Source organism: Grampus griseus (genome assembly GCF_964374135.1).
Source record: "Grampus griseus genome assembly, chromosome: 9".
Taxonomy (NCBI): Eukaryota; Metazoa; Chordata; class Mammalia; order Artiodactyla; family Delphinidae; genus Grampus; species Grampus griseus.
Window position 1 is genome coordinate 96,793,921 of NC_139003.1, and position 12,625 is coordinate 96,806,545.

At 55.2% G+C, this 12,625-nt stretch overlaps 1 protein-coding gene across 1 annotated transcript in view; it reads left to right on the forward strand.

Annotated features, from left to right (window-relative positions):
* ADCY1 (adenylate cyclase 1) overlaps positions 1 to 12,625 on the forward strand; it is a gene marked incomplete at both ends in the record, with an annotated part of 117,369 nt that overhangs the window by 30,702 nt on the left and 74,042 nt on the right. Inside the window, one exon of the mRNA XM_082661602.1 lies at positions 9,249 to 9,367. Coding sequence (XP_082517728.1) covers positions 9,249 to 9,367 — 119 coding nt within the window. The remainder of the gene's footprint in view (positions 1 to 9,248; positions 9,368 to 12,625) is intronic.

A 12,625-nucleotide genomic window follows, 5' to 3' on the forward strand; every position in this document is an offset into this window, starting at 1 on the left:
GTGAAACTTCAATCTTTCGCGTATTCCACGGTATCAGTCATTTTCCTCTGTGGCTTCATCTGTTGCTGGGAAAGCTGAGCACACGAAATGCAGAAGTGCGGATGGGTCACCCCTGTGAGTTCCCTTGGCTGGTCCTGAGAGGGGGCGAGGCAGTATCCTGACTTGCTATATTTTTTTGATTGGAACCCCCGGGTCGTATCACCGGACAACTCTCTCCCTGGGAGGCCTTGTCCCTGGCACTCAGGTTACTCTCTGCCTCTGGCTGGGACGCCTGTTTTTAGCTCAGGGAGCCCTGTCTCTTTGGGGGGCAGAAGGCAAGCACTCGGGCTCAAGTGGGGCTCAGCCACCTCTTCAGGGCTCTCAAGCACCAGTAGGCACCAGGGGACGGCCTGGCCAGGCCAGGGGAGCCTGAAGGTGGCCAGGCAGCTCTGCCCAACTCACACCTCTGTGTCAGTGTGAAAACCGCAGCCCCCTGAGTTGCAGGTGAGGGACGCCCTGACCATATGGGCTTGTCTGCGTTTTCATGCTTCAACTCAAGTAACAGAGCAATCCAGTTCCATAGCCGCTTCCAGAGTCTTCTCCAGGCCCTGACCCAGTAAGGCGGCACCCTAGGTGATGTGAGGGGATGGTGGATGCACCCTGGTTCTGGAAGGGGGTTCTGGGAGAGGATGCTGCGGACATGGTCCAGTTCTGGGAGGGGGTGGGGTGGGGCGTCCAGCTCCAGAAGGACCACTGTGTGGCGGCAGCTGTGCCCCACAGGCTTCTGGGGGGAGGCAGGGAGATGCCGGGTTTGGACTGCAGGGGCTGGGAATGGGGTCCTTGAGCAAGACCGAGTCAGGGAGGCGCATGAGCGGTGAGACGGGGCGGGGCATGTGCTTGGTGGTCAAGGGGTGGCGTGTAGTTTGTTGTGGCCTCAGCTGGAAGGAGATGGGAGAAGGTGAGAGGGAGGCAGGGCTTTGCCCTCGGTGGAAGGTGGCGCACCGGACCGCGTGGCGGGGCCCCTGATGTGTCTGAGCAGGACAGAGAGCTGGTCAGACGCAGGTTGGGGGGGGGTCAGTGCGGAGGCAGGACTTGCCCTAGAAGCCGGGCAGGTTGTTCTTTCCTCTCTCCCCAGATGAGTGTCCACCCAGGTATGCCGAGGAGGCTTCTGTAGGCAGGAGAAGATTGTGCTTCATGGCCCGAAGCAGGAGTTTCTCCAGAGCCCCCCTAGACGTCCTCTCTCTGGGATGCACCTGCAGGACAGGCCTGCGTTTGTGTGGCCACCACTGGCCGGCCAGGGTTTGCGGGAGGGGCGAGTGAGGGACCTGCTGTGAAATGCAGACACGCAACCTCAGAACCCTCGCCTGGCCCAGCTGCTGGACCCTTTTGTTCCGGGACAGGAATCAGCAGATGCAAACTGTTGAGAAGCATGGCTCCCACTGCAGAATCCCGGGCAGTAACTTAGACGGGATTCGCAGGTCCTTCCCCGCTCTGTACAAATCTGATGCCAACGTTGTTCTCGCCCAGGTTGATCGGTTGCTTCTTTCTTTTCTTGAAGTATAGTTGGTTTACAATACTGGGTTAGTTTCAGGTGTACAGCAAAGTGATTCAGTTACGTAGATTTTAGGGTGCCCTTCATCTCAAACCTTGGGAAGAGTCTCTGACTGTCTTAGGCAAGGATGCCACTGTGAGCTCTTACCTCTCACCCGCCTGCAGCCGGGAAGGACCCGTGGGCATTCCGTGCCTGTAATCACTGATTTTTGCAGCAACACTGAGAAGACAGTGATGATTGTGCCAGAAATCGGGAGCATCTCCTCCCCTCCCATAGGGTTTAGAATTAATAGCCCTGAAGTTGCTATTTTAAAAGAAAGTCCAACTGCTTTGGCTACAAAATCTGAGTGTTTCTTTATCTCCTGCCCTGCTCCCTGCAGACACGGACAGGCATGTTCTCCCCAGCCCAGTCTCCAAGAGCAAGGCCTCCTCCAACGTTTTCACAAGTGGGAATATTAGAAGCGTTCTTTCCTCCTCAGGGCAACCCACAGAACTAGAGGGGCTGGAGAGGATGGGCAGGGGGCCTGTCTGCTTCATTGGACGCACTCTACTTCTAGAAGGTTCTCTGCTATATTTTGAAAAAGCTACCTGAGTTGTCAGTGACCCCCTCCTCCCACCGAATCAAAACAGCGGCCCCTACGCAGGGCTGCCCGACTCTGTCCTGTCCCGCGGGGTTGTGGCAGAAGAGAGGAATGTGTTTGATCGGAAGGTGTTCTCTCCTCTGGGTTCTTAGATCTTTAAAACTAATTTCAGCCCCCTGTATTGCAGTTAAGCATGTAAAAACTTTGTTCCGTTTTGTAAACCCGAGAACTGGGGCTGGCTCGGAGAATTTAAATGATGTGGGAAGGCCAATAACGCAAGTGACAAAGCCGTTGGTGGCAGAGGGAGGAGAGCAGGGGCCAAAGCCCAGAATCCCCCCCAAACCAGCTGTGGCCCGCTTTCTGCCTTTACATCCTCGTGTCTCTTCAGCCACAAAAAAAGGCTCACACAGATGTTTTGGGTTGATTGATATCTGGATTAAAGTATTCCAGAGGGCTGTGAGGGGTCTTTTAACAGGACTCTTTCAGTTTCAGACAAAAGCATCAAAAATTGGTTCTTTGACACAGAAAAACTTTAGAGAGACTGACCAAGAAGAAAGAGCAGGTACGAGATGATCCGGGATGGGAAAGCACACGCCCTAGGGATAAAGCCAGGTTAAAAATAGATGAGAGGGAAACACTAAGAGGTTTTTTTTTTTGCCAGAATATTTGAAAACTTAGACAAAATGGACAAATTCCCAGAATGGTGTTAGTTACTAAAACTGATTCTAGAAGAAAAAGAAAGCCTGAAACATCCTATGATCATTAAAACGATGGACTCAGTAATGAAAAGTTTGCCAAAAAGTCATCACCGGGTCCCAGTGGTTTGACAGCTGAGTCCTACAAACGTCGAAGGAAAACACCTTTCCAAGCTGATCACGCATAGGACAGAAACTCCTCTGAGCGCAGGATAACCTTGCTCATGACTCTGGAGGATGGAGCTAGGATTCCAGAATCTCAGTTATGCGGCTCAGACTGACACGCAGGGGAGCAGCCCCTGTGTCCCCAGGCTTGCGTTCATGAGTGGTGTCAGCCCCGAGGCCCTTTGCCTCTTGGTGCCCGATTGGGTTGGGAGAGGCCCAGCTGGAATCCCTGTGGGGGTAGTCATTCATGACTCTGCACATCTGAATGCTTGGCCCACGGCTCTGGAGACCCTGGGATGGAGGGAACCTGGTCTCAGCAAGATGTGGTGTAACTGGATGGGAGACAGAGAGCAGCAGCAGTTGGCCCCTGTGGCGAGGCCCAGCTGGAGGATGGGCGTGTCCAAGGGGCATGCTGTGTGTAGGGAGGGTGGGATGTGCACTGGAAGAGTATTTGGTTGGGGCTTTGAAGGATGTGTAGGAGTTTGCCAGGTAGGGGCTGGGAGATGGGGAGCAGTGGGTGGCATTCATAAAGCTAATGGGGGTGGGGCGCACAGGTATTACTTTCCAGTCAGGGCTGGCAGGTTGGTAAGCTGCAGCTCTGTCTTCCTACAGCTTGGTGAGAGTTGGGGTAGAGCTGGAAGGGCTGCTCCACTGGGGGGCAGGGACCACCTGGGAGCCTTAGGTGATCACAGCTCCCCACCGGGGTCTAACCCTTAGGTCTGAGCCTGTCAGAGCTGGTGATCCTAGGGAAGGGGGTGAGAGACCTCTGAAGGTCACCCCTTAGCTCCTTGGGGGCCTCCTTTCCTGCCGTTCCCCGTAGCCCAGCCAGGGAGCCTGGGCTTGCAAGGTCCTACCCCTGAGATCGCGTCCTTGACCTGACTGCACAGGCCACTGCTCCAAAGGCCCTGATATTCCTCAAATACCATTATTAATTCGTAATTCTAAAATTACCTACAGCTGTTTACAAAGCACATCTTCAGTTGTCATCCTAACAAGGTAAATGGGACAATTTTGATTTCCCATTGTGAGGAAATTTATCAAGAGGAAGCAAGTTTCCTTTTCAGTGATATAGGATGGATTTTTAAAGAGGTCTGACTCATTCACAGCATCTTTTGAAACCACTATAGTTGCTATTTATTTTTAATTTAAAAAAGCCTATTGATCTATAGTTTATGTATCAGTACTATTAAGTTCAATGTAAAGTTCAAAACAACTAAATGTTTTTTTTTGATATTTTGAGTGTGTAACCATCACAATAATCTAATTTTTGAATATTTTCATTGCCCCCCAAAGAAACCTGTACCCATTGGTGGTCACTCCCCATCCGCTCTTCCCAGACCTAGATGCCACTAATCTATGTTCTGTCTCTGTGGGTTTGCCTGCTCAGGACATTTCACGTAGCAATACATGGAATCACACAGTACGTGGCCTTTTGTGTCTGGCTTCTTTCACTGTGCGTACTGTTCTCAGGGTGCGTCCGTGTTGTAGCATGGGCCAGTGCTTCACTCCTGTTACAGCTGAGTAGTATTCCACTGTGTGGATGGACCATGCTGTTTATCCATTCATCCGTTGATGGACGTCTGGGTTGTTTCTTCTATTATTTTTCCAGTCTGTTTTTCAGTTTGGTTAATTTCTACTGTTTCGTCTTCAAGTTCACTGAGCTTTCCCCTGTCCTCCCCATTCTGTTGTTGTTGCCATCTGTTGAGCTTTTTATTTCAGATTTTTTTCCAGTTCTAAAATTTCCATTTGATTCTTTTTTTGTGTCTTCTATTTCTTTGCTGAGAGTTTCTGTTTTTTCGCTTTTTCAGACATGTTTGTAGTTGTTCGTTGAATCATTCTTAGGATGACTGCTTTCAAATCTTGGTAGTTATTCTGATCATTCTGTCGTTTGGTGTCGGTGTCTGTGACTATCTTCATTCGTTGAGATTGTTCTGGTTCTTTGTATGATGAGTGATTTCTGATTGGAACCTGGACAGTTGGGGTGTTACCTATGAGACTCTGTGTCTTCTTTGAAAGTGGGGACCACCACCCAGTACTTCCTAGTGGGGCTGTAAGTCCAGGCTCCACACTGGGCCTCGCTTGGGGTTCATGGGGGCGGGGATACCTCCTTACTGCTGTGCAGGAGAGAGTTCTGGCTTGTGACTTGGAAGGAGCAGGAAAGCCTTTGGTCTTCACTGACTATGTGGAACAGTGTGAGAGGTGTGCCGCGTGTTACCAGATGGGGGAGGCCAAAGGCAGGGGTCCCTGCATGGCCTCTCTGACACCCCAGCCTGGGGTTGGTGCTTCCTCACAGCCTGGGGAGGATGGAGGTTTGCAGATGTTTTTGGAGGTGTGCCTGGAGTGGGAACTGCTTCTTCTACAGCAGTTTTCTCACAAGGCTGCCCCTATCCTGATCCTTTGATTAGAGAGAGCCGACTTTTGTCGGAACTTACTGCCGTGCCTGTCGGCATCTCTGGGCCACCCACATGTCCAGCACTCAGTCTGGGTTACGTGAGGCAAAAAGAAAGTCCAAGGACTTATCTCCATGCCATCCCTGGTCCTGAGGTTCCTGCCACCTCCTCTCTGCCTTTCACAGCCTTGGATGACTGTTTTATGTGTAACGTCCTGGACTTTTGGTGTATTTAGTGGGGGGAGCAGGGAAAAGTACATCTCCATCTTTCCGGAAGCAGAGCCCTCACAATTGTTGTTTAAATGTATTAAGGATAATACGTTTAAGTCCCATTTTGATAATCAAGAAAAACACTGAGGTTTTTATATAGCCTTCATAGGACGCTGGGATGTTTGATATGATCCATGTTCATAAATCTGTCCCTTTGATTTCTGGCTTTGTATCTTATTCCACTGGTTAGAACTCATTAGCGTAGCTGTCTGCTCCTAATGTAATGAAGGTCTCATTGCTGCCTGAGGCTTTAGGGCTGTGTTTGGAATTGGATTTCAGGTCTTATCTTTAGGATGTCAGAGCGCTACTTTGTCTTAGGTTGCTCGCTGGATTTTTTTTTGTTTTTAATCGGGGATGGGTGCTTGATCTTTTCAGGTGGCTGCTTTCCTCCCCGTGGGAGAGGCTGTGTGCTTCTCTCTAGTCTTGATTATTAATGTGTGTTGGCTTTAGGCACCATCACTAATCTTGTGGATGGAGTTCATGCTGGGCCCTTGGTCAGAAATATAACCCGCAGTTAGGAGCTTCATACGACAGTGGCTTACCCAAGTGAGATAACCCTTGTCTCTTACATACGTATTCCAGGGAAGGCACTTTATGGCTGACGTGGCAGATCTGATCCGTGTAGCCCTCACACCCCAGTCTCCATCCAGTTAAACGGTCTCTGCCATCGCTGGTGTGTGGCCTTCATCCTCCTGAACAACGATGGTCGGTATAGATCCAGCCATCACGACTGTATCCCCAGCAGCAGCAGAGAAGAGGGAAGAAGAACAAGCTATCCTTAGGGAATATTCCAGAAGCCTCCACAGGACCCTTCAACTCCTATCTCCTTGGCCACATCTAGCTGCACAGGAAGCTGGGCAATGTAGTCTTCACTCCAGGTCTCCAAGGCCCCCAGTGAGAATAAGGGGCTGGATCGCGGTGCTGGTGGTGGAGAAGGGATCTGGGGACAGCACTGACTCTGCCGCAGCCATCTGTCCTGCGCCCCTCGCTGCACTGGGTGTGCACGCCTGGGCCACCAGCAGCCCTCTCCTCTGTCCTCTGGGATTGGCACCTGCCTCTTCATCACCTCTTGCGTCTGGGGCCGGTCAGTGTCCCTCTGCCTTTTCAGTCCTTCCTTCCCTCCTGGTGGCTGCCTCGGTTTTCCTGTTCTAACTCCAGATGGTGCCGGGCAGCCGAGGTGATGGAGAGACCAAGAGTGGGGCGGGCTCCCTTCCGCAGGGGCCCCCGGGGGGAGGCCGTGGCTCGCTCAGGGAGAGCGGTCGGTTCCGAGGCTGTGAGACGGGGCACGTGCAGATCCCCGACGGTGCAGGAAGGAGTGAGACGGGCGCCGGGGAAGCACAGTTTCGCTTGTCTGATTTGGCTTGGACAGCACCTGACTGGTTTTGCAGGTGCAGGTGACAGATTGTAAAGATGCAGGAGACAAGAGAGCGAAGCCGTGAAGAGCTGTCACAGGAGGTGCTGGGAGGCGTAGTACCAAGTAGGGACCCCTGAGGGTCAGCCAGGGCCTGAGACGTTCGTCCCCTTCTCAGAACACCCTGCTGAGGAAGTTGGTGTGATTTTCGCCCTGACAGACGGGATGGGATTGTGACGGAGCTTGACTAACCGCTCCGAGAGGCAGAGCCAGGATGTGAGGCCAGGCAGCTGTCTTGCAGGCCCTGGGACTCGCCTTTTCCCCGACACCTCTGTGCGGGGCTCTGGGGTGCAGGGGCCCAGGGTTGTAGACGCCCACGACACTGGGGCTGCGGGAGAGGGCACAGCTGCCCTGTGTGTTCCCAGGGCCCTTCCTGGGCGGCCTGCCCTGTCGTCCAGCTGCTTTTGTTTTCCCACCTTGCATCTCAGGGCGGTGACAGTCTCTGGGAGCTTCCAGGTGGTCCTTTGATGGTGGCCCGAGTGAGCCCCCTGCCGAGTTCCCTCCACCTCAGGACAGCCGGCCACCTGCAGAGGCTCCTCTCCATGGGCCGTGCTCGGGCTTGTCCCAGAGGCCCCTCTGCTAAGGAATGGCCGACGTCCTCCCATGCAGGCTCAGGTCACACCCCAGCTCCCGTGCCCTGGGCAGTGGGGCTTTCCGTCCCTGAGGCTGTCCCCGAACACACGCTCGGACCGGCACTTCTGTCTCAGAGGGTCCTCTCCCTGTGTGGCCATGGACAGCTGCGCTCTTGCGATGTCCCTCCTGAGTGTGGAGGTCTGTCCAGCCTGGAGCCGCGTGGGGACCACAGTGGGTGGGGCCCCCAGCATAGATACGGGCCTCGCTCAGGACCCAGGGCCCCGGCCACAGCCTGGCTTGCCTGGGCAAACACGCTCCGCTCCACCTGGCGTCTGGCGGGCCTGGGCCTGGCCTCCCTCCTCAGAAGTGTATGTGGGGATGCGTCGCCTGGGGAGACTCTTCCAGTGCATCAGAAACATTCTCCCATCTTAAAATAAATGTGTCACCTGGAGCCAAGGCGGAGAAGCCCTGACATCCGCACCCCAGGCCGGGAGGCGGGCTGGGCTTTTAGGGTCTGTGACTGTTGCCCTACTGCTGCTCTGGTTGTCCTTCAGAGGGTGTCGCGCAGAGGAGCGTCTGCCCCCGGTCAGGGATGTGGCCTCACACTGCAGGGTGGACGTGCGGTCTAGGAGGGTCTCAGGGCCTGGTGGCTGCACCCAGACCCTGCTCCGGGTGGGCCATGCCAGGCATCCATGTGGCCCCGTTGGAGCCTCCTCCATTGACCGGACAGGCCGGGGCCGAGGGGCTGTGGGCCCAGCCTGGGGGCTGCTGGAGGGAGGGAGGGGCTTCCTGTGCCCCCTCCCTGCCCCATGTTCACCCTTGTAAGATGTCCACCTGATTCCAAGCAGGATCTAAATTCCGATCTTTTGTTTGCTTTCTGAAGCAGAGTGGGAGGGAGGGGCTGTGAAAGGGATTGAGGGAGGAGTGGGGCCTCAGTCCAAGTGTCTAGAACACGGTTTCTCAGATACAGTGTGGCCAGTGGGTCTGAGGCCAGGGGCGGATCCACCAAGAGGAGGAGGAGTGGAGGCCAGAGGAGGAAACCGAGGGCCCGGAAGGGCGACAGCGTCCCCAGGGCGGCACGGCTCCTGTGGATAAGCCCAGATGTTTGCTCCATCCTCTGGTGGGGACGGTGGGGGGAGGAAATGTTTGTCTCCCGCAGATCGGGGGAAATCAGAAGACAAGACCGGGAGGAAGTGCCACAGTGTGTCCAAAGCCACTCACTCTGTGTGAACACGGGCCCCGTCTGCTGGGGCACAGGTGCTTTCGTAGCCCACCTCGAGGTCCCTGCTGGGGCCACGCTGGACAGGTCTGCTTGGCGGCAGCGACACTCCCCCCCTGTGACCCGCTGCTCACTGAAGCTGGGGCTCACGGGCGGGCCGGGTGTTCTGGAGGCGATGCTGGTGCCTGTGCAGTGCTCTGGGCGCGGGTTACCTGTGCGGTGACAGCCCAGGCCTGCTCACCACCCACCTGGGGCTGGGAGGGTCCGGGGGACTGGACCACGTGCCGGTCACGTGTGAGGAGGGTCCGAGGCCCCTCGTGGAGGGCAGCTTCCCGGCACCAAGGTCACTGGGGTGGGCGTGTCCAGGAATCGTCGGGGAGCTGCCGTGTCACGTGGGCCCGTCTCTCCTGTCCAGGAGCGGCTGCTCATGAGTCTCCTGCCCCGGAACGTCGCCATGGAGATGAAGGAGGACTTCCTGAAGCCCCCCGAGAGGATTTTCCACAAGATCTACATCCAGCGGCATGACAACGTGAGGTAGGGCTGGCACTGGCCTGACCCTGCGATGGGCCTAGGGAGCACAGGTGGGAGGGGATGGAGGTGGGGGGGGGTATGGAGGTGGGGGGGGTATGGAGGTGGGGGGAATGGAGGTGGGGGGTATGGAGGTGGGGGGTATGGAGGTGGGGGTATGGAGGTGGGGGGTATGGAGGTAGGGGGTATGGAGGTGGGGGGGATGGAGGTGGGGGGAATGGAGGTGGGGGGTATGGAGATGGGGGGTATGGAGGTGGGGGGATGGAGGTGGGGGTATGGAGGTGGGGGTATGGAGGTGGAGTGGGATGGAGGCGGGGGGTATGGAGGTAGGGGGTATGGAGGTGGGGGGGATGGAGGTGGGGGGAATGGAGATGGGGGGTATGGAGGTGGGGGGAATGGAGGTGGGGGGAGTGGAGGTGGGGGGATGGAGGTGGGGGGATGGAGGTGGGGGGTATGGAGGTGGGGGGGATAGAGGCAGGGGGTATGGAGGCGGGGGGTATGGAGGTAGGGGGTATGGAAGTGGGGGGAATGGAGGTGGGGAGGATGGAGGTGGGGGGGATGGAGGTGGGGGGAATGGAGGTGGGGGGGATGGAGGTGGGAGTGATGGAGGTGGGGGTGATGGAGGTGGGGGGGATGGAGGAGGTGGGCAGAGGGCGCTAGTTTAAGGGAAGGAGGGAGCACGTGTGGGTTAGGAGCCCAGGGGAGCACTTGCCCAGCAAGGAAGCAGCTCCCACAAGGGGGGTGTGTTGGCTTCTCGGGTGATGCATTTCACAGCTGCCCTTTCCCATTTTCTCATTTCTCCACCTTCTATTTCCTGTGTTGGCTAGAAAGGGTGGGAGCTCTGTTCCTAAGCCAGGTTTGGACAGTGGCCATTGGGCTGGGAATTTGCCTGCATCAGGTTAATAACTGAGCATTGTTCTAGTTGGTGCCGGGCTCTGGGGTAGGGGGTCTTCTCACTCTGTTCATCTCATGGCAGCCCCAGGAGCTAGGGATTGTTATTCCCATTTTATAGGTGAGGAAACTGAGCCCTTGGAGTGAATCAACTTTCCCTGGACACTCTGAGGTTTGCTTGTTTGTTGTTAAAGATTCTGTTAAAAAGCAATTAATTGTATTCAGTCATGCATTCCCTTTTAAAGTACCTGGAATAGATAACAGTGTTGCTTGTCTGGGAATCATATCGATACTTTACGTAAGTGTCACTCAGGCAGGAGATGGCGGTTTGAAGGACCCCCTCTCATCCCGGAGACTTGTGCTCCACTGCTTACTGCTTGTACTCAAGTTCCAAGCAGTCTGCCTCTCTCAGCTTTTTTTTTTTTTTTTTTTTTTTTGCGGTACGCGGGCCTCTCACTGTTGTGGCCTCTCCCGTTGCGGAGCACAGGCTCCGGACTCGCAGGCTCAGCGGCCATGGCTCACGGGCCCAGCCGCTCCGCGGCATGTGGGATCTTCCCGGACCGGGGCACGAACCCGCGTCCCCTGCATTGGCAGGTGGACTCTCAACCCCTGCGCCACCAGGAAAGCCCTCGCTCAGCTTTTGATAAGTCATTATATGGTTCTCAGTCATCTTAGTTTCCACATGCTATTTGCACTTCTGAATCAATCCCCTCTTCCTTTCTTCTTCCTTCTCACCTCCCTCCCTCCCTCCCTCATTCCTTCCTTGTGTGTCTGGATAGTGCCTGGGGAGGACAGCTCCAGCCTGGCTGCATCCGCGAAGTGGGTGTTGTGCCTTCCCGCAGAATCCCAGGCTTCCCATATCATTGCTTCCCTGTGCTCTGTCCCTCCCATCTGTGAGCTGTCTTCCCCGGATGCTGAGCTCCTGAGGACAGGGACCTGGGGTGTAAGAGATCCTCCACGCATGTTTGCCTGCGTGCGTGGGGGACGTTGGGTGCTTCGGGGGTGACGTTTCCCACAGGTAGTGGAGGAGGACAGGCAGGGCAAGCCCTGGGGGCTTTCCTAGCATGGGAGTGAGCAATGCTCAGTCGGTTTTTGAGGAACGAAGTGAACGGGCAGAGGCTGAGAAGCCAGTGGATAGAGGAAGGCCTGTGAATGCATGGCTAGTTATAGAGAAGGAAGAAAACACAGTGACTCCTCAGAGATGTAAATAAGCCTGAATTTTATACCAAAACAGAGGGGAAAGAAATCGGTGTTGTCTATCTCCGCCCACTCTTGCAATCCCTTTTCTTAGCTTCTCAGTATCAGTGACACTTCTCTACCCTAGACACCCAGGTTTTACTCATTCATTCATTCATGACACAGGTGTGCATCCCCCTTGCTCTGTGCTCGGTGCTGTGGGCATATAAGCTGGGCCTGCATCCTTCAGTCCCTCACAGTCTCAGTGGGCAAAGCTGCCCTGCAGATAGAGGATTATAACTGGACGTTCGGCTCGTCATGGGGTGAACACAGCGTCTTTCCAAGCTGGGGCAGGGCGTGGTTGAGGTGGGGCGAGGGCCTCGTCAGGGAGAAGCTTCTCTGAGATGTGGGCTCCTGGCCCCTGCCTGTGAGGTGGGTCGCTACTCTCTGGCATGAGGTGTTATTGAAAATGCAGAACTGAGGTAAGATCTGGCATCAGGAATTTTAAGATATGAACACAATTGTGTAAAAAGAACAAACCACTTTCATTCCACATCACTTTCTTCATTTAAACTGGAGATGCATGTTTAAGTCTCACAAACCCCTCCAGTGTACCATGTGTGTGATTTCCCAAGTCTCACAGCTGAGGGTGCTTTTGGCTGTAGGCGACAAAAGTTGGCCATGCAGTGTCTTCAAGAGCGAGGGGCTCTCTTTCCCCTGGGGCGAGAGGTCCAGAAGTGGCACCTGGCCCTGGTCCGGCAGCTCCGTGATCAGGCCCCATGGCCTCTCCCAAGTGGGTTCCGTGGAACACCTCGTCCTGAGACAGGCCCCTGATCCCATCTCCCTCGTCCCTCACATGTGGGAGGGTCAGGGTGCTTGGAGGACTCGTCAGGAACCCCAGCCTCTCCCAAACGTACGGCTCGGGGAGGTTCTCTGTTGTCCTACAAGTTCTCTGCCCTGCTTTGGTCCTCATTACTTAAGCCTTTGAAAGTCTTTCTAGCATCCAGGATGCCAGCTGTGTGCTATGGGTGGGCATTGACTTGTTTAGACTGACCCAGGTACTGTAGTAAATGGACGCCCCGCATATAAGAGGGGTTGCCCCCCCCCATAGCTGACTGAGGGGTGACCCTGCGCGTAGCACAGGACTCCCGTGAGGCTCTGACGGGGCCTGGGCCTCAGTCGCCTGCATCACCTGTA